Source organism: Rhinatrema bivittatum, chromosome 8 (assembly GCF_901001135.1).
Source record: "Rhinatrema bivittatum chromosome 8, aRhiBiv1.1, whole genome shotgun sequence".
NCBI lineage: Eukaryota > Metazoa > Chordata > Amphibia > Gymnophiona > Rhinatrematidae > Rhinatrema > Rhinatrema bivittatum.
Window position 1 is genome coordinate 229,261,907 of NC_042622.1, and position 22,063 is coordinate 229,283,969.

At 44.9% G+C, this 22,063-nt stretch overlaps 1 protein-coding gene and 1 non-coding gene across 2 annotated transcripts in view; both read left to right on the forward strand.

Moving 5' to 3' along the window:
- The window catches only part of MKNK2 (MAPK interacting serine/threonine kinase 2), a 32,508-nt gene extending 16,833 nt beyond the window's left edge, over window positions 1-15,675 (forward strand). Inside the window, exons 11-14 of the mRNA XM_029613929.1 lie at window positions 1,388-1,582; window positions 2,002-2,166; window positions 2,976-3,019; window positions 8,620-15,675. Of these exons, the coding sequence (XP_029469789.1) occupies window positions 1,388-1,582; window positions 2,002-2,166; window positions 2,976-3,019; window positions 8,620-8,875 (660 nt within the window). The 3' untranslated portion in view covers window positions 8,876-15,675. The remainder of the gene's footprint in view (window positions 1-1,387; window positions 1,583-2,001; window positions 2,167-2,975; window positions 3,020-8,619) is intronic.
- TRNAK-CUU lies at window positions 9,718-9,790 on the forward strand. The gene has a single exon. It is a non-coding gene; the product is annotated as a tRNA-Lys (tRNA).
- Window positions 15,676-22,063: the final 6,388 nt, after the last annotated feature.

The following is a 22,063-nucleotide window of genomic DNA, read 5'->3' on the forward strand; positions in this document are numbered from 1 at the left end:
AAACAGAGTATGAGGAAGGAGGATGGGAATGGACTCTCTCCCAGTCGTCGTCCCCCCAGTTCCGTATGGACGCCCAAAATATAAATCAGAGTGCCGCAAACATGTCTTGTTTTCAGAATATCCTCAATGAATATGCATGAGATTTGCCTACAAAGAAGGTAGTAGTGCATGCAAATAGCTCATGCATATTCATTGAGGATATCCTGAAAACCAGAACTGTTTGGAGCACTAGAGGAGCAGAGTTGCCTAACCCTGCTTTAGAATCAAAGTTCATCTTTCCGTCCAAAAATCAGAACTAATGTCAGTTTGGCTGTAAGTGGAGCTGTTTTAGAGCTAAGCCACAAAATTCACTTGATATTGGTGGGGTTTTTGTTTGGAAATGATAATTGATTTAACATAAATAGGCTTCCTTGTCCATTAGCTATGCAGCCAGTCCTAGATGCACTTCACAATCACCTACGGAGTAGAGAATGGGCCTTTCAGATCGCCTCCCTCCCGCTCTCCTCAGGCCCTGTGGTGATCCTGGGAGGGGGAGGTGCTTGCAGATTATCTGGGCTCCAGCACAGCAAGGAGAAGAGAACCCGTATTCCATGTCCCAGACATTCTCAGAAATGAAAATTTACTGGAATTTGATACATTGTATTGAAACCATTTGCTTAAAAAAAAAACAAAAAAAAAACCTGCTTAAAAAAATAAATCCATCCCTTAGCCTGGAATTCCCAGAACAGAAGCAAAATGTTTTCTGTACAACCACTAAAACCATTGGAAGCAGATGCTGGGCGTTGGCATCACATGGTACATCAATCAAGGATGGGGAGGAGACTGCAAGAATTGGCTTACAGAATACTGAAACTAGAGCACAAATGCTAAATGTTTTTAACTCCAGATACTTTGACTCATTTCTTTGCACTTTTTGGTTCGCTTTTTTTTTTCCCAAGCCAGTGTAACAAACTCACTGCCTGTTCTACAACAAATTTATCTACCGTTATCTAATCCTTCAGAGGCTGAGTTGGCTCAATATGCTGCACATAAACCCAAATTTACTCCTCCCCCCCCCCCCCCCCCAAAGAAATCGGATCAAAATGGAAGCTTAATTATACTAGTGGATGTAACGTGCTTTTCATTCAAACTGGATATCCATGTGTATTAGTGTTTTTGAAGCAGTTTTCAAAATTGTTACACACTGAAAAAATGTGGGTGATTGGACATGTCCAGAATGTAATTTCAGATGCATGCATTTTTTTTCCCCCAATGATATTAGCAGAATGTAAGTACAAAGGGAATGACGTCATGGCAATGAGCTTGCCAGCATTCCCTGCCGATGCCCGGATGGCTGCATTGCGCTGTTGTAGGAGACGGCACTCTATAATGGCATCTCTTTCTGCAGTGTGGCTCTGCGGAGTACATGGCTCCAGAGGTCGTGGAGGCATTCAGCGAAGAAGCGACCATCTATGACAAGCGCTGCGACCTGTGGAGCCTGGGCGTCATCCAGTACATCATGTTGAGCGGCTACCCCCCATTTGTAGGGCACTGTGGCAGTGACTGCGGCTGGGACCACGGTGAGGCGTGCCACACATGTCAGGTAAACTTCTGCCTTAGCATTCACAGGTTTGGGTGTTTGATGGCTGTCCACACCAAGTGATTACGTACCTGCAGTGTTGACGCTGTTTGTAACCAGATGAGGTCTGAAAGTGGCAGATCAAAAGATTCGGTACACGTACATATCCAGATGTTTTGATCTGCGACAGTTCAGTTCCTTAATGGGCATATCCTTTCTTCAGTTTAGGAACTGAAAGGTTGGCAAGATGGATTAAAATCTGGAAAATGTGATATTGAAGGCTGCCTGATATTTTGATCTGATACACTGGTGTAGGGCTGTGCGGGTTGTGTTTGTGTGTAACCTCTCGCATAACATCATGATTGGTTAAAATATGGATGTTGTGGCTCCATCTGCTACCTTTCTAATGACATGATCTTAATTTTCCCCATGTTTCTTTGTAGAATATGCTGTTTGAGAGCATCCAGGAGGGGAAGTATGAGTTTCCTGACAAGGAATGGGCTCACATTTCTTTTGGAGCCAAAGACCTAATTTCCAAACTCCTGGTGCGAGATGCCAAGAAGCGACTTAGTGCAGCACAGGTGCTGCAGCACCCATGGGTGCAAGGGGTGAGTGCATGCTCAAGCATTCCTGTCCTAGAGTCCAGCAGGCCAAATGGTTTCTAATGCTTTGGAAACATCCAGAGTAAGAACGGTGGTGTATCTAACATAGTGAAAGACTGCAGGTAAAAAAACAAACCCCATCTTGTCTGCTCAGTTGAGATTTATGTACTTTTGGGGGTTGCATGTGGGTTGTGCATATGTATTCCAACATGCAACCCAACACCAGTTCCTTCTTCTTTCTGCCCTTTACTCAGTCTCTCAACACTGCCCCCCCTCCCCCCCCCCCCCCCCCCCCCCATTTCTAAAATCTGATAGTGATGGCCTTGGCCACCCGAGGCCCTGCCATCCTCAGCTTTTGTTTCCTACAAAATCAACACCCAGGCCCCTTTCCATTTTAAAATCTGGCCTTCCCATGCTCATTTGCTCATTGGGTTTCAACCCTGGTTCCTTCATTCAGGAATCTGCTTACCAATGCCAGGCAGTTCAGAAAAAGTCTAGCTTTTATTATAAATCCACTTTCAAATGAAAACTGAAGGCTGCTTTTTTTTTTTTTTTCCCCAACCTGGCAGATCCCAAACTAAATTATAAAAGGGCTGTCAAGCAGTAGAATTGGTGAATGTGGGCATAAGAATGTGAAATGCCCTTTAATTTTCTTTGTAGTACTGGAAGGAATGCTAGATATAATACAGATACAATTTTATCTCTGAAGATAGATTGTTTCATACCTTGTATATAATACCTGGATTAAATATTGTGAAAAATATACACAAGTGGGGAGAAATTAGGGCAGGTTTTAATTCTTTTCTTTATTTCAGTGTGCCCCAGACAACACTCTCCCAACTCCTGTCATCCTGCAAAGGTAGGCAGCTATGGCATTTACTGTGGTTTTTGGGTTGGTTTTTTTTGTGGCTGGCTCTAGAAAAGGATGGCTGTTTTTTTGGGAATTCGGCTAGTATTTTTTTCCAGTTGCTAATCATTTGTTGCAGTATGGGATCTTGATCTAATTAAATCTTGGAGATATGCTCCTGGTTTGCAGGCAGAATTTAGGATTCTGACTCTACTGCCCTCTACCACTCAGACCAAATATTAAGCTCCTTCAGTGATAGACAAAATGTCAATATACAAGTTTTCAGGGGTGGAAGATTGGGACTTCAGGAAATAAAAATAAAATGGCTGCATTGAGTAAAATACTGTTCCCTGTACGTACCCGGATCAGTCCAGACAGTGGGTTATGTCCCCCTTCCAGCAGATGGCGTCGGAGAAAACTTCGAAGGATGCTCTCTTATAAGCTAGTGCACCCGCTGTTACCCTTCAGTGTTCTGACTCCAGCAGATGAGTGGTTGAACTTTAGTTCCCCACTAAGAATGGAAAGCTAGATTTTAGGGATCTTTCTCTAATTGCTTGGCTTCCTTCTTTTCTTGGATGGATCAAGGTTGACAGTCTAGTCTTTACAAAGACTAGAGAAAGATCCCTAAACTGTGTATGTCTTGTGGGGGTAAGTTATTACTTTTAACTTTGCAGGCTTGATTTACTGTGTCAGTCTCTCCAGGGTACAAGTTGGTGGTCCAACCTCTCCCCATTGCTACGATCTGACCCGCTGCCCTGAGAAGCCGATTGCCTCGGGGCAGCTGTCACAGACGCAATATTCCTCTGTGTTTAAAAAAAAACAAAAACAAAACAAAACCAACCCAGGTCAGAGAGAGAGAGAGTTGTGCTGAAGCGGAGGATTAACCGCTCCTCACAGCTACATATCAGCTGCTTCTTGGCTGCTCCACCCCTGTCCTCATGCCACGGTCATCTAGGTGCTGTGCATGTGGAGAGCCTGGTTCGTAGCTCTCCCGTGAGGGGATCTGCACGAGGTGCCTCCCTGGTGGGGAGGGACCCTCGCAGCCGCAGGACTTTCTGGTTCGCACTCTCAGGTGCGTCTCGAGGGACAGAGGCTGGCCCTGATCCCACCTAATGTGGGAATGGCCATCTTGGGTGCCGAGCCATCTGCTCCTGCGCAGCCAGGAGAGGATCCTGACGCCAATTCTTCACTTTTGCCGCCGATTCTGACACCTGTTCATCCTCTGGACCCTTTTTCACCTGCAGGGTGAAAAAGGGTCCAGAGGATGCCTTCCTCGGGACCACCTCCCTTTTTGACGGACTTTGTGCTTTTACTACACAATGCTTATCTGGCCAGACTGGGTCAGCAGCAGGATTCAGCATCAGGACCGCCACCTCCTAAGGTAAGCAGGATGGCTGATCCCTCAGGTCCTACGGGGGGCCCTCAGGGAGCAGGGGTTCCCCAAGGTACTTCCAGGGTCCAGGTGGTCCATCATCCTCTGGGGAGTTCAAATCCTCTTCCCCAGGGCCCTCTTCTGGACCCAGACCTGGATGAGCCCTCTCCTATGGCTCAGATGGAAGGGGATGATCCTAGAGTATTGCGTCTCTTCCAGAGGGATGAGTTGGACCCTCTCATTCCATATGTCCTGCAGGAATTGGATATTGAGACTGCACAGGATCCTCCAGGGTCTACTCCACCTGCAAAGAAGGGGGACCCCGTGCTGGGAGGTCTTTTCCTTCTCATACTATGCTTCTTCAATTATTGTCCAGGGAATGGGATTCCCCTGAGCCCTCCCTTAAGGTGGGTAGAGCTATGGATAAGCTATACCCTCTCCCAGATGATTTTCTGGAGCTCCTCAAGGTTCCCAAAGTGGACGCAGCTGTATCTGCTGTGACGAAAAGAACAACCATTCTGGTGACTGGAGGGTGCCGCTCTGCGAGATCTGCAGGATAGAAAGCTCTGTTTATCTCAAGAGAGTGTTCAAGGTGTCCGCTCTGGGTGTCAGAGTGGCGATCTGTAGCTCCCTCATGCAACGAGCAGGTCTCTGATTTGTTCCAACAGCTGCTCAGTACACAGGAGCTACCTCCTGAAGAAGCACAACAGGGAGACCACCTGGAGGCCGTGATAGCGTATGGAGCAGATGCTCTATATGACTTTCTCTGAGTTCTGGCCAGATCTATGGTCTCAGCAGTCTTGGCCAGACGCCTCCTCTGGCTCCGCAACTGGTTGGCAGATTCCTCCTCCAAGACACAGTTGGGATATCTTCCCTTCAAAGGGAAATTACTCTTTGGAGATCTGGATCAGATTATCAAGTCCCTCAGAGAGAATAAGGTGCAAAAGCTGCCAGAGGATCTGCCGCGGGCTACTAGGACGTTCAGTTCCACCAGAAGCTGTTTCAGGAGTCAACGATGTTTTCGTCAAACAAGACCGGCTGCACATCATCCGCCTTCTTCACGTTCTCAGTCCTGGTCTCATTCCTTTCGAGGCCGGAGACCGACCTGGGATAGTCTTGCCCAGGGGGCAGCTTCCAAGTCTTCACAATGAAGCCATGCTGGCCCACTCTTCGATCCTCAGGATAGGGGGATGGCTCTCCCTTTTCTACAAAGAGAGGGTCAAGATTACCTCGGATCAGTGGGTCTGGCCTGGTGGCTCAACCTGGATCATTTGTTACAGGGGGTAACCTTGGAGATCCCACAATGGGTGATTGTCACTACAGACGCCAGTCTTTCTGGCTGGGGAGCGGTGTGTCAGACGAAATCGGCACAGGGGAAGTGGACGAGCAACCTGGCCAATCAATCGCTTGGAGACCAGAGCAGTACGGCTGGCGTTGAAGCGTTTCCTCCCCCTTGTCCATTGGGCGGTTCAGATACTGTCAGACAATGCAACTACTGTCGCGTACATCAATCGTCAAGGGGGAACAAGAGTCTTCACGTTTCTCAGGAGATGGACAGGTTGGCATGGGTGGAGATCCACCTCTCCCGCCTAGCAGCTTCCCACATCGCAGGAGTGGACAACATTCAAGCAGACTTCTTGAGTCGTCAAAGCATAGATCCTGGGAAGTGGGAACTCTCCGAGGAGGCGGTGGCACTTCTGTTCTGCAGATGGGGGATCCCCCATCTGGACCTGATGGCCACCTCATGGAACACAAAGGCACCACGATTCTTCAGTCACAGAAGAGAGCACGGCGCAGAGGGAGTGGGTGCCTTAGTCCTTCCCTGGCCACAGCACCTTCTCCTTTACGTGTTCCTGCCTTGGCCCCTGGTGGGAAAAGTGCTCCGGAGAATAGAGATACACAAAGGTCCGGTAATACTGGTGGCGCCAGAATGGCCACATCTGCCGTGGTTCACGGACTTGATCAACCTTGCAGTGGATGGTCCTCTTCGCCTGGGACATCTGCCACTCTTACTGTGCCAGGGTCCGGTATTTTTCGACTAGGCAGATTGCTTCTGTCTTGCGGCCTGGCTTTTGAGAGGCACCGGCTGAGAAGGCAAGGATACCTGGAGGCCGTGATTTCGACCCTCCTCAAGGCTAGGAAGACTTCTACATCCATCTCCGATGTCCGGGTATGGAAGGTTTTTGAGACCAGGTGTGGCTCCATAGCTGTCTCGCCGCTGAGCTCCTCAGTGGCTCAGATACCGTCTTTCCTACAGCAGGGCCTGGAGGAGGGATTGGCCTACAATTTCCTGAGGGTGCAGGTGGCTGCCCTTGGATCCCTGATCTATCACCAAGAGGGAGCCCCTCTTTCCTCTCACCTGGACATCGTCCGATTTCTCAAGGGAGTGAAGCACGTAAAGCCTCCGGTACATGCCCTGTGTCCCTCCTGGAGCCTCAACTTAGTTCTTCGGATTTTAAGTGGACCACCTTTCGAACCACTTCGCTCCACTTCCCTCAAGGATCTCAACGCTCAAGACAGTCTTCCTAGTGGCTACTTGTTCTGCCCGCAGGATTTCGGAGCTTCAAGCGCTATCTTGCAGGGAGCCTTACCTCCGTTTCATGGATTCAGGAGTTTCCTTGCGCATGGTGCCCTCTTTCCTACCCAAAGTTGTTTCCGTGTTCCATATGGATCAGATGGTGGAACTCCCGTCATTCTCTGCTGACGATTCACGAGATCTACACAAGCTTGATGTCAAGCGCATCCTCATTCGCTATCTGGAGGTCACTAATGATTTTCGCTTGTCAGATCATCTTTTTGTCCTTTGGAGTGGCCCAAAGAAGAGGTCCAAGGCTTCGAAAACCACAATTTCTCGCTAGTTGAAAGAAGCTATCTCTGCAGCGTATATTGGTGCCTGTTGACAACCTCTGGTGGGCATCAAGGCCCATTCTCTTCGAGCTCAAGCAGCTTCCTGGGCGGAGAGCCATTCTCTCATCTCAGGAGATATGCCGAGCAGCCACCTGGAAGTCGTTACATACCTTTGTGCGGCACTATTGTTTGAATCTACAGCCACCGGTCTTTGGCTCCTTTGGCAATCAGGTCATTCGAGCAGGGCTATCCGGGGCCCACCCTACGTAGGGAAGCTTTGGTACATCCCACTGTCTGGACTGATCCGGGTACACACAGGGAAAAGAAAATTATTCCTTACCTACTAATTTTCATTCCTGTAGTACCATGGATCAGTCCAGACGCCCTCCCTAAGGGGCAGATTTTCAAAGGCTACACGCATAACATATGCATGTAACCCGATAAAATCTGCCCCTGCACGCACCGAGCCTATTTTGCATAGGCTCGGCGGCATGCGCAAGCCCCCGGAAGTGTGTATGTCCCGGGGCTTCGACAAAGGGGCGTTCCGGGGACGGGGCCGTGGGTGGGGTGCTGGCCCGAGGGCGGGACCGAGGCCTCTGGAATAGCCGCCGTGCCGGGGGATGGCTCGCCAGCAGCTGGCTGGCGCTTGCAAGTTACGCCTGCCCAGAGGCAGGCGAACTTCAACAATAACGGAGGGAGGTGGGGGGGGGGGTTAGATGGGAGCGGGTTAGAAGGGGGGGGGTGGAGGGATTGGAGGAAGCCTGCGCGGCTTAACGTGCGCAAGTTGCACAATTGTGCACCCCCTTGCCCGCGCCAACCCTGGATTTTATAACATGCGCGCAGCAGCGCGCATATGTTATAAAATCAGGCGTAGATTTGTTCGCGCCGGGTTGCGCGAACAAATCTACGCCCGCGCACAGGTTTAAAGATCTGCCCATAAGGATTTATGGGATTGGGATTGTCTCTCTGTTCAAATAGTTTGTCTTCAGCGCCTTTTCTGGCTGTTTAATGGTTCATTTTGCAAGTTTTGTTGATTGTCAAAGTTTGGTTCACAGTATGCACTCTTTCAAATTGAAGAGGTTTGTTTCCTTGTTCCATCCATCTTCTTCAGGCTTTCATATTCTTAATACTGAAGGCTAACAGAGGGTGCACTAGCTTATAAGGGAGCACCTTTTGAAGTTTTCTCTGACTCAATCTGCTGGAAGGGGGACATAACCCACTGTCTGGACTGATCCGTGGTACTACACGAACGAAAATTAGCAGGTAAGGAATAATTTTCTTTCATATCATGAACCAGGCAGACAGTGGTCATCTTGCCCAAGATTCTTTGGGATTTTATTTCTGCCTGATTTTTTTTGTCTAATTCCCCCCTCCCCTTTTTGCATCTCTGCAGGAATAGCAGTGCCAAAGAGTTGACCACCTTTGCCGCAGAAGCCATCGCGGTCAACCGGCAGCTGACTCAGCATGAGGAGGACGAGGAAGCAGGGAAGCGACCGATTATCATCAAAGCTACCTCATGCTCCATGCGCCTGTCCCCACCTTCTGAGTCCAAACTGGCAAAGCGGCGGCAAAAAACCAGCATGACGAAAATGATGGCCGTCATTCAGCAGCCGGCTGCTCCTTTGGTCACTGTGGCAAACCACATGTGATTTACTTCCTCCCACCCCATACATACTTCCTGCCCTCTTGTATGTATTAGTATGTACATTTTTTTTTTTTGTTTTTTTTAAAGCGCTTTCTGCTTAGCACCAAGATCAGGACTTATCTATTGGCTGGATTCCAAGTTATTGATGATCTTGCAAGGTTTATTTTTATTATTTTTTTTTTTTGGTTAAATTGCAATTCCCTCCTCTTCCTCCCTTTTTATGGTATTAAACTGAGAACAAGAAAAACAGCTCTCTCCCCCCTCCACCTGCCAACTTCATGGGATGGGACTTCTCAAGACCTGGAAAATCAATAATGGAGCGCAAAACTTTTTTCTACACCAAAGGAGGGTCTTTTTATTAAAAAAAAAAAAAAAGCAGCTGCTGTAGTCCTTCAACTCACTCGATACTGTGAAAGACTTTTGGTCATATTTTCAAATGGGGGTAAAATGTAGCAGTTTAAAAAAAAAATAAGGGCATACTAGATGCCCCCTCTTTGTTTTGGTTGGGGTGTAAACGTCTTGCAAAAAACATGTTTATAAAAAAGCATCCCAACACAATTGAAATGTGTACAGGATGCATCACAAAAGATGGTCTTCCCAGTGTTGAAGGGTAATATAAGCTATGGATGGGTCCCTCTGCTCACTTGGGGCCAAAGTCCTTAACCTTTTTTTCTTAGACACAGAATGAAAAACTGTAATCAGTGGTGATCCTTTAGGCAGTAGGAGAGATCCAGAACCTGCTGCTGCTGCTTCACAGCTCTGTTGGAAGGAAATGTGGTCTAGCCCTGATGCATTGTGGGTTTTGTAGTTTTTCAGAGGAGGCAGGTTACAAACTTATGCTTGTAAGCCTGACTAGCTCAATCGGTAGAGCATGAGACTCTTAATCTCAGGGTCATGGGTTCAAGCCCTGTGTTGGGTGAGGGGTATTTACAAACTTATGCTTGTGGATTTTAATTTTTTTTTTATTATTCCGATGCATGCAAACGCTGCCTAGTTTCCACAGCAGTTCTGCAGGATATCCACAAAAGTATATATTTCTAGAATATGATCTCTGATTTAGATATAGATATCTCAGAGGTCTTTCGTCCTTTGTGGAAGAAAGCAGGAATACAACATGGAAACTAGTTCCTGTGCTTCTTAACCTAACAAGTTAAGATAAGTGTTTGTCCACAGTCCCTGTGTCACTTCTTGGCCCTTTGCCCCATAAAAGGTTCAAAGTTTCACTCTGGCAGGAAAAATATGAACATTCTTTGTGATCCAAACAGAGGGCCGGCAGGTGTTCCTCTATGATTACGCCCCAGCTTTTTCCTGCCTCTTATCTTTCCGTAAAACAAAGTTTAAACTGAAAAGAAATATTGTAAAATGCAAATTAATGCCAAAGTTTTAATAGCTAGAAATCAACTTCCGTTCAAAATGGAGAAAAAGCACAGCATGGGCCAGACCAGAACTTCCTTCAGGACCTGCAGCTGGTTTCAGTCTCTAGACAAACCTCGAACTCCAGAGCCAGGCTGTATTTGTGAATGAATGGGATAGAAGTATATATTTTTAATATCTGTATAGATCATTTGATTTATTTGCTGTAGACTTGGGCTCTTATCTCCACGTTTCATTTGAAGTGGGGTGGTTTTGAAAAGGATTTTGTATGTGGAATATATGAATGGTGACACTTTTTTTTTTTTTTTTTTTTGCCCCTATGAGGAAATAGCTAGAAATGGTTCAAAGGCAGTATAGTACTGTTTTGAGTTTTAATGTACGGTATTCTTGCTTAGGGGACACATCCTTTTTTAAGACGCCATAATCTTGGTTTTAACAAAAAAAAAAAATGAATTTGAGGAAAACCATGCAAGTCTTTTTTTATTTGCATGTGAAGTAATTTTCACAGACCCCAATCCAACACTTTGTAAATGAGGAAGTACTCCATTAACTGATACCCTTTCAGACTTTTGGTATAGAAAGCTGAGAGGAAATTGTGTTCTGTCTGCAAGTGAAGTCAAATCTGGAGTGACTTATCCCCTCCTCCTGTAAACCAGCAAACAGTTTCACTTCCATATATGCCTCGGAACCAGCAGAAAGGAGTTTTGTGTGTTAAAATTTGAGATCCATTTGAAATGACATATCCCCAATTTTTTTTTTCCAGTTTCTAGTCACTTCTCCTGGGATATGAATTGCCATTAAGGAGGAGAAGAGATGTTTTGCAGGTACTGCAGATACACTGAGGCAGACACAGACCATACTGGGACATGCAAGGGAAAAGACTGCTCAGAAATACAATAACAAAAAAAACAACCTACAAGAAATAATTAGCCTTTCTGAGGAAAGAAATTTTGAACAGGGTTATTTTTTGGATATGTCTTGGGCAGCATTGCAGTTTTAAGTAAAACACGTAATGTTCTATACAGAAGTATGTAGAACGGCCTGTTTTGGAGAGGGGTTGTATAGTATTGTAAACAGTGGGAATGTATACTGTAAGAGCAGGTTGTGCTAGAGAAAAATGAATCCCAGGCAGATTGTACCATTTTTCTCTACAAGATGCTCTCAAACTGGTGCTGTATAAATCAAAACAATATTTCCATTTGTAAGCTGCTGATGAACTCCTGTTTCAATAGTGACTGTCTTTTTTTTGTTTTGAAGTACAGTAATTGCACTTTGGATAATGGTTGCTCAGCTTGATTTTTGGTTGGTGAAGTATGCTGGATAGGTTTGTAAACTATCTGGCAGGGAGCAGGGGCCTCCCTTGTTATATGCAGAGAACAAACTTTCTTCTCAATCGGAATGAACCCTGGATAGGACCCCCAGTAGTATATAGCTCAGGTTTAGTCACCAGTTATCAAGCAGTTGGTGATTCAGAAGCAGATTGAGGCATGCTAATTTTCTTAAATAGAAACAAGGGTGATGAAGACATGGGTGCATTTTGTTCCCCCTAAATCATATCCTTTTAGAAAGCTGATGAATAAAATGCAGCATGAAGACAGCTCAGTGTGTCCTCTAGGCTTGCAGTTTTTGGAGGTTTCTTGCATGTTTCTGGGCTCGAGCTTTACAAATTCATAAGGAGTCAGTGTGAAATTTAGTTTCTCATATGCAATGGATGAATTTGTGGCAGTCTTTGATCTGGTTTCCTCAGGTTGGCATTTATATATAAATGTTTCCATGAGGTTTTTTACTTATTTTTCCTCAAACTTTTAAATTTGACCAGATTAATCTGGGTGTATAATCTCCCAGTACTTTGCCATTTGTACCCTTCATCTATAATGAAGGCAATATAATTTTCCACATATTGAAACTTATGTGAACTGTGACTCTTTTTTTTTTTTTTTTTTTTTTTTTTACTAAGAAGAATATTTCATGGGTTAAATGCATAGTGCACTAGATTTATCAGCTCTACAGGAGCAGGTTAAACCAGGATGGATTTACGGTAATTCATCCCACTTGGATTTGTAGTTCCCATCATACCTCAGAAAGCAGAAAAGCTAACAGACTAGGAGTGGTTTAGCTTGTCTGTCCTAGACTCATCTGGTAACCCTATCGACTCCTGTCAACCTGTACAAAAAGGACATCTGACTAGCTTAGTGTTTTTCAGCCAGGCTTCTGTACAATGTTATATATATGATGAAAGGGAGGAGAAGGCTAGGGTTATGCAGAATTTCATAATATAATTTTGCGGTTGTGGTAATAGGCTTTGGAACCAAATAGGTTGAAAATCACTGGAGAGACTTGGTAGCTTGTCATGTTTGCCCAGTGTACCAGTTAAAAGAATTTCGCTTTTCTGTATCACCATGTGTGAAAAGAGCATAAGATATGCAGGTTTTTTTTCTCCCAATGGACGGCAGAGAGCTCCTAGGATGAAACTTCCCAAGTGGCTGAGCTGTACAGTAATGGAGAATGTTAACAAGTGGACCTTTAAAACACTGAGCAGATGTGCAAAGCCCTCAGGCAGGTCTGATTTTTCTCACCACGATTCTTAGCTGCAGTTGCTTCAAACTTTGCAAAGTGTAGGCCTTACTCAGTTGTATTGCCCTGTCTGAACTGGTTGCCTAAGCTCTCAGAGCTCCCACAGAGATATTTTCCATCTTTAAGATGCTGAGGTTTTCTTAAATGAGTTTAGTTGCTGTTTTTGCTGAAATCTGGTTAAAGAATAGGGCAGACAGAGCATGTGCTGAGGTGGCTGTCTGACTTAAAACTTTTCTTGTGGTCTGCTTGTGGAGGAGGCAGTTGAACAGTATCAACAGAAAGCTGTTTTGATGAAATATTGGGCTTATACAACTGGCATTTTGGTAGGAACTAAAATAAGTTCTGATAGTACTTTTACTTCCTTAAAAGCAAGTCCACCTGTGGCGAGGGACGAGGGGATGGAATTTCCCTGTTTTAACAGAACAAAATTCTGATTTATTGCTTCTGTAAAGGACTTCAAGCTTTTAAGTTCAAGCTAAATGTGGATTTGTTTTCTCTAGTTATCGAAATTTGGCTTGGTACTTCCCCTACCTGTATTCAGGCTTCCGCTTATATTAATTGCAAGTGAATTGGTTGTGGGATCATCTCTTCACAATCTCCAATGTTTGCAGATAGGATAGTTCCCTCCCCCCAGCTCCATATTTGAAAATGAAAATTTCCATCTTGTCTCAGTTTCAATGTTGCTTTTTTACATTTATTCTTTAATTTCCCATTTGTTTCCTAGCAGATACAGACATTGCTTGTTTAAAGACTGTTTTTACCCCAGAAGCCATATTGATAAAGTTGAGGGAGGGAGATTTCTGTATTTTCTGCTGCAAAGATGTACACATTAGATCTGGTTCTGAGCACTGATAACTGTTGTGGACTCCCCCACCCCCCCTCGCCTCCCCCAAGCACTCTGGGATTTGTAGTCTCACTTTTCTATAGAGCACGGATTTTGATAAGTCAGATTTACCGTCAGACCTTCAAGTGGCTTGAGACAGCTGAAGATTGCCAGCTTTAACATAAGACTGCATGTCTTTGCATGCTGTATGGGGGGAAAACCGAACTAGATGATGAAAATACACTGTTGGAGCTATGGGGGGTAATGGTTTGGGAGGGGAGAAATCTTTTCTTATATTTGCTTATGTGAGGAAATATAGGGCCCTGTACAGTATTAGATACATGATACCTCCTAATCTAAAGTGACCTGCAATACTCAAGAGTGAGACTTGGTAAATGAATGACATCAGTATGTCTGGTTGTGTTGCTTTGTTTCGTTAATTATAAATCCGATTTCCCTGTTGTCTTATATTAAGAATACTTGAAAGATGCACACGGTGCCTCATCGGGTTAATGGAAACTGTGTGCTGAAAATTCATGGGGGCAGGGAGTGGAAGGTGGGTGCCTTCACTTGGTCCTGATTTCTGTGGGGAAAACAGAAATGATTCTTGTGCCCCTCTCAAATACAATGTATTGCTTATTTTAGGGGCAAATGTCTAGTAGGAGTGAAAGTTGCCTCTGTCACAAAGTGTACTTGTACTGATGGGCATTTATATTATATTGCTCAGGGTATTTGGTTATATTTCCTTTTCTGCTGGCTATATTTAATATTTGACTTGTGTTCAATTAAAAAGGCTCAAATCTGTCCTAGAAGCACTTCCAAACCTCTCTGGTCTATAGCACTGTGGAAAAAAAAAAAACCAAACAGCCGTTGCTTCTGCAGCATGCAGGTGCCTGTTACTGACGTCACATTTTATGTTTATGGGTGGGTGTAACTTTTATGTTAACACTTGAGGGTTTAGCTTTTCTATGGTATGTACAGATTTAGGACATTTACACATGCCCTGACTAGCTCCTCTTCATGACTCCCTAAGACCGGGTTTAATCAGTCTAAGCAAGCAGATACAGTTGCTAGATCTTAAAAAAAATGCAGTTACAGATCCAGAATTGTTATATTCTGAAAACAGGGAGGGGGTGTTAAAGTGATTACTCAGCAAAATGAGCATAAGGTGTAAAAACTGAAATGTAGGTCTCTTAGGACTGGAAGTCTCTTCAAAATAATGCAACATTTCAGTATCATCTTAGCATGGCCAAAGCAGACTAAAGACATTTCTTTACTTCATAAAAGTACAAATAGTAATTTGACAGTAATAAGTGCTGGCTGTAGTTCCCTAGATACAAAGCAGATTGGTTGTGCTACAGCATGGCTAAATAATGAGCCAATCACAAACTAGTTTGCAGAGTCCTAGCAGGGTCCATACCTAGCCTAACATGTCATGAAGAGGAAGGAAAATCCCTTACAAGTGAGATTAAAATCAATTGAAAATGTGTTAAAATTCCCAAAGCAATGATATTTGAGTCACAGGCAGTGCAATGCTGTACCACCTATTGCAGGTTTGTTTTCCCCATTGCCAGAGAGAAGCTTCTCAGTTGTGCTCACTCCTGTTTGTTTGTTCTAGCTTTCTTCCCAGATTTTTTTTTCTCTCCATTTAACTTAAGCAGGAAATAGAGAAAAAAAATTGGCTATAAGCGCACATCATCCTCTGAGGCCACCATTCTTTTTCTCTCATTTCATTGATTATAAAAGGTGTAGATTCATGCTCAAACATCTCTCTTGTCTGTCTCACAATATTAACATTCTTTAACTGGTTAGAACTTTGACTGTGAATTGATAAGTTTCTTTTTTTTTCTGATACAGGGAGAGTCTTTTTTTTTTTTAAATTTCAGTTTTTTATAATTTCTTTCCAACTGAAGACTGCCAAAGTTGGTTCTATATAAGTGATGTTATGTATGTTTAGAACCCCTCAGGTAAGGGGGTGTAGTACAAAGCAAAAAAAAAAAAAGAAAAAAAGCACTTTATGAGGTGACTGACAGTTCCAATGAAAAGTTAATTTTTTTTTCTTAACTGATGCCGGAATTTTGTATTCTGTTCTTTTTTTTTTTTTTTTTGTAAGAATTCAATAAAAGCCTAAAGCCAAACCATGCATTCTTTTTATTTTGGATACAGTTTTAGCAAGAGAGGTGGGATGGCTTGTTGCGTGGGGAGGCATCCTTGACTACAGCTGTGAAAATGGATTTGGAAGATCTTGGGCTGAGAGAGAATGTTTCAATAGCGGCAATGCTGTTTTTAATAGTCATGTTGGGAGTGTCAGCTATTGCCTCCTGACAAGAAATCTGGTTAAAGAATAGGGCAGACAGAGCATGTGCTGAGGTGGCTGTCTGACTTAAAACTTTTCTTGTGGTCTGCTTGTGGAGGAGGCAGTTGAACAGTATCAACAGAAAGTTGTTTTGATGAAATATTGGGCTATACAACTGGCATTTTGGTAGGAACTAAAATAAGTTCTAATAGTACTTTATGCTAAAATTCTGGCAACAAGATTGAATACAATATTGCCATCTCTGATTTCCCATAATCAAGTAGGCTTTGTGCCGGGGCGCACCGAAAGCAAGCATATCGTCCGATTGTGGACAGCCATGGTGCATTGCCAATTCACCAGGACTCTGGCATTAGTGGTGGGATTCGATGCAGAAAAAGCCTTTGAGCGGGTGTCATGGCAGCATTTGTACTCCGCCCTACGGCGTTATGGCTTCGAAGCCTATATTCAGGGAATTTCCTTGTTATATCAGCAACCATGTTCAGCTATATTGGATAATGGAGGAATGTCAGAGGATTTTGAGCTGCAGGGGTGCCCCCTGTCACCGCCCTATATATTCTCTCCCTAGACCCTCATACGGAGGATAGAGGAATTCACAAATATACAGGGGTATGTTAAGGGGGGGAACGTTCAAAATAGCTGCACTTGCGGACATCTTGGTGTTCCTGCAGGACCCCGACCGGTCCTTAAGGTAGGTCATGGACCTTCAACTTCAATTTGGGAAATTCTCGGGACTCAAAATTAATAGGGATAAGTCTGAGGCGTTGGATGTTCTAGGGACGGTAAAAGGGAACTGGCCGGAAGTTTCCCCTCTACGATGGGTTACGAAAGAGATGAAATATTTGGGAGTATTAATCCCAGCAGATAGCTCATTTATGAGTGTAATATTATCCCCTTGTTGAGGAAAATTAAACAAAGACTGGATGAATTTACCTCTATCCCTTAATGGTCTGATCCAGTTATTTAAAATGATGGAGCTCCCACGTTGGCTGTATATTTTACAGATACTACCAGTCAAAATTCGGCAGGGCACCTAGTTGAATTGGATAAGGCCCTGTGGGTTTCTTACAAGGTTGGTGTAAACCTTTTCACTTGGGTAATCTGTTGCATGTTTCGAACAGCCAACTTCCTCCTTACATTCAAAACAATCCAATAGAGACAGCATGCAGATATGCCTGGAAATGGCTATGCTGCAAGTTACAGATGTCCTGGGAGGTTTCTCCATAATCTATCAATAGTGGGCCATCCCAGGTTCACCCCTGGGCTGGACAATGTAATTTTCTTAGAATGGGCTAGCAAAGGGCTGTGCACAGTAAGGCAGCTGCTACAAGATAAAGGGGAAAGGAGGAGAGAATTTGAGGATCTACGTCTAACATTTAATATCCCGAATAAGAATTTCTACGCATATCTCCAAGCTAGGCACTTTTTTGATAGATGTCTTAGTTAATGACTCTCCCTAATATCTGATCACCTGCCAGAGTTCTTCAAAACCCACTCTGGGAGGCTAATACCATGTGCTGTCCTTACCAAGGCACTGCATTAGTTGCCAACAATAGAGGCACTTCCACACCTCCCAAACAGTTGGAATCAGGAATTAGACCATCCTATAACTCCCCAAATTTTACAAAATTGCTTTAAAAACATAAAGGAAATGTTAGGCGCCCCATCTGCGGCTGTCCTGCGCATGGGCCTGCTCACCTTCACGGTCCCATGGCAGGTCCCAGGTCAGCCTCCCTAGCGGTAGTTGCCAGCTCCTCTAGGCCCTGGCTTCCTGCGGTGGCGGTAGCTGGGCCTTCCACTGCATGCCAGACCTCACGCCGAGGTTCGGCACCCTCAGCGATGTTGGCCATGCCCCTAACATGCATGCGGACCGCCCGCCTCTTGTAGGGCCAAGGGCAGGCCTTAGCTCCGCGGTGCGCCCTGATTGATCCCCTGATATAAGGAAGTTCCTGTCTGTGCTTTTTTGCCTTGGCAATCAGGTCTGCTTGTATGTTAGATTGCCTCTGTGTTTGTTCCTGCTCTTGTCTTGTTCCAAGTCTCATTCCAGGATCCTTCTGTTCCAGTCCTGTTCCTGCATCCTAGTTCCTGCTCATCTTGTTCCTGTGTTCGTTGTACGTTTCCCCCGGTAGTACCTCCGGACTGTCTAACAGGTACTGGCCCTGGCTTGTTCCTTGACCTGTCTGCCACCTGCCTCAAGACCTCAGCTTGTTCCTTAACTTGCCTGTGTGCCTGCCTCAAGACTTCAGCTCGTCCCTTGACTTGCCTGCCTGCTACCTGCCTTCCGACTTTGGCCTGCCTGTGACCTCGTTATCTGACTTCTGCCTTGTTGACCATCCCATGGACTGACCTCTGACCTTTGCTCGCCTGACTTCGTCCCTAGATTCTAGCTCTGTTCCTTGCCTTGTCATCGCCTACGCTGTTCTGGTCCTCCTTGCTCCATCGGACCTCTAGTCTCGAACCCGATCACGCTCTCCCTGTGGCTACGCCGAACTTCTACTCTCCCAGGAGATCCTGCGAGGCCCACCTAAGTCCAAGCGAAACTACGGGCTCCTGCCAGGGTCCCCTCTGGCTTCCAGTGGTGAAGCTCATCCAAGCCTCTGTCTCCTTCAGTGCTCCGCCCCCTGGGGGCACTTGCCTTCTGTTTCCCTAGCAGGAGCTGTCTCTCCACTGCTCCAGGGTCCACCTCCGAGCGCAACAGGAAATTTTGGAAAATATATTTCGAGCATCTCACTTTTAAATTTCTCAATAGGAAGTATCAGTCCACGCCGGGGGTGTATCGAGCTAAATTGTCTTTGTCTGATAAATGCCCAAAATGTAACATGAGGCTGGGCACTCTATATCATTTATTCGGGCAATGCCCAAGAATATCTGACTGTTGGGGAACAATTTTACAATATGTTAGTAAACTGTTGGACGTCTCAATACCCATGACAGTATCATTATGTTTATTTGAACAGTGAGATATTCTCCCTCAATTTATCTCAGATGCTCAGTGGATGTTTTTGTCCAAGAAATCACTTTTAGAACACTGGACAGTACATCACTTACATACTGGAGAATACGATTACACAGAATGGTTACCTATGAGATTCTGACAGCCAGCCGCACGTCACCTAAGAAGTATACACAGTTCGTGGATATCTGGAACCTGTACCTGATGTCTCTCAATACTAAAGCCAGGAACAATCTACTAGCATTGCGGTAACTGTGGGAGAATTATGCATATATTAGGTCTAACCCTGGATAGATGGATTACACACTTGACCACTCTGCAAGCAAGACTGCATCTATGGACTTTGGATTGATCCAATTTGGACAACATACAGGGGGGGGGAGGGGGTTAGGGGTGAACAGCTGGGAAGTTACTAGATGACATGTTGTATATTTGTTGAAATCTTGCATAAAGCTTTTGTTAAAATGTATTATATGGAAAATGATAAAGGATAAAAAAAAAAAAAAGTTAGCCTGATAAGTTTACCTGGCTAAATTTAAGATGGGTCTATGGGACGACCAGCCTTAGCTCGATAACTTATTCGGCTAACTCAGCTCTTCCCAGTTACTCCCCCTGAATGCCCCTACTTTATCCCGCTAAATTCTAACTTATCATCTGGCTAGAGTTTAGCCAGAATAGTGCCCAAATCTTCATATAGCTGCATAATTTCTGAGTTATCTGGCTAAATGCTTTTGAATATGGACCTCGGCTCAGTCTTACCAGGTCTGCATAGCGTAGGCATCTGAGCCAATCCGGCACTACTAGAATGACCCAGTTGTCCTGCTCCACTATCCTGCGGAGTATCCTTGCAATTATTGGCAAAGAGGGAATACATAAAGTAGTGCGTCCGTCAGCCATGACTGAATTAGCACATATTTATTTATTTAACTCTTTTCTATACCGACATTCATGATACGAATCATATCATATCGGTTTACAAGGAACAAGGGGGTTATAACTTTAACAAAACCATTTAACAAGAAGCAAAGTTACAGTAAACAAGGTGAAGTGAACTTGGGAGCTGAAGTAGCAGGAAACAGAGGATAGATGAAGAAAAAAGAGAAACTTAACAGACTGTGGATGGGAGGTGCCTAGCTACATATATAGCAAGGTATGAGTAGGTGGCACTTTTCCATGGTTTGGAACATATATTCCTTCTGAACATTTTTTTGGGGTTTGGCTGAAATATTTTCTGTTGGATCACCCATCAGGCTGCCCCAGGTCTCTTCTATGCCTTTCTAGACAGCTCCTATTCTCCTGGATCCAGTTTGTGCTGACTGAGGTAGTCCGCCTGCCTGTTTTCCATTCCTGCTGAATTGAATATCAAAGCCTTGTCCGGCCTTTCTGCCATCAGTCCTTTTAGGTGGACTGCTGTCCAGGTCATCAGCCTTCCTGTCTCCTTCTCTAATTGTTGGTGCGTGGCCTCCTTCCTAATCACATATGCTAACGCTGCAAAACTGTTCAAAGCACTCTTACAGCTTTTCTCCTCACTCTGGGGAGAAAGTTGTTGAGTGTCAGCTTGATTGCTCTTATCTCTAGTTGATGACTACTTGCCCTGCGATACTTGCCCTTCACAATGAGCCCTCCAGCCTAGAAGGTTGGTATTGGTCATCAACGCCACCCACTTCAGTGGATCCAGGCTTATCCATGCTAAGAAACTGACATCGTTCAACTTCTACCAGAGGCTCTTCCTGGTCTCCGCTTGTAGAATAACCCTCTTCTTGTAACTCTGACACTGCGGGGACCACCATGCTAGTAAAGACTTTTGCAAGAGATGCATGTATGACCTCAGCCAGGGGACAGATCTATGGCAGCAATCATTGTTCCTAGCACTTGCAGGTAGGCCCTTCCCTTCAACTTCTTGCTGGCTCTCCAACTTCACCTGGGTCTGCAGCTTCGAGACCTCTCCTAGGTCATAAAGGCCTTCCCAATCTTTGTACTGAAGCATGCCTCCAGATACACCAGGGACTATGAAGGCTGTTAACAAACTTTGGATTTGTTCACTACTCCCACCTCAGTGCCTTCAGGAGCTGTCTCACCCTCAAGGTGGACTGCTCGCTCTCTAGCCTCGACTTGGACCTTACTGTCCAAATAGAGGTGGACCAGCATCCTTTCTCTAACTCTGCTACCACCACTACTATAATTTTGGTAAAGTGCATGGTGTCAGGCCAAACCAAAAGGCATGGTCTTTAATTGATAGTGGTTTCCCCAGGACTGCAAACCTCAGATGCTTCTGGTGTGCTTCCCTAATGGGGATATGCAGATATGTTTCTGCTAAATCTAGAAAGGTAAGGAACTCCCCTCTCCTTACTGCCCCATCACTGACCTCAATGTTTTCATCCAGAAATGAGGTATCCTGAAGTATCGGTTCACCCTTTTTATGTCTAATACTGTGCAAAAGATGCCTTCTTTCTCTGGAACTACAAGTACAACAAAAAACATCCCCTCCCCATCTAAGTCTCAGAGACCAGTACTACCACTTTCCAGTGGGTCAGTTTCTCTATTATTGACTGAATGGTTTCTTTTTTTATTTGGGATCTGCATAGGCACATTAGGTATTTGTCAGGAATAGGGGCAGCCAGTTCAAGTGCATAGCCCTGCCAAATAATCTTTATGACCCATCTGTAATATGGGTTCACATCTTATCAAACCTGCTATTAATTAAGTTGACTTAGAAAATAGCCACTATTACTAGCAACGGTAACATGGAATAGACTTAGTTTTTGGGTACTTGCCAGGTTCTTATGGCCTGGATTGGCCACTGTTGGAAACAGGATGCTGGGCTTGATGGACACTTGGTCTGACCCAGTAAGGCATGTTCTTAAGTCCAGGATGGGACAAAAAGAACCCTCTCTTCTTTGGCATGACGAAATAAATGGTGTATCGCCCCGTATTTTCTTGAGATGTGGGCACTGGGACCACAGCCCTCAGACTGAGGAGCCTTTCCAATGTACTCTCCACCGGCTGCAGGTGGCCGGGGCCAACCCAACTCACGTCATGCCTTGCTCTCTACTGCGGGTGAACTCGCGGCTGTGACTAGCCACTACTGCCGTGTTCCTCCTGGCTCCTGATACTCCACGTGGCGGCCGGGACACTGCCGACCTACTGTCCGTCT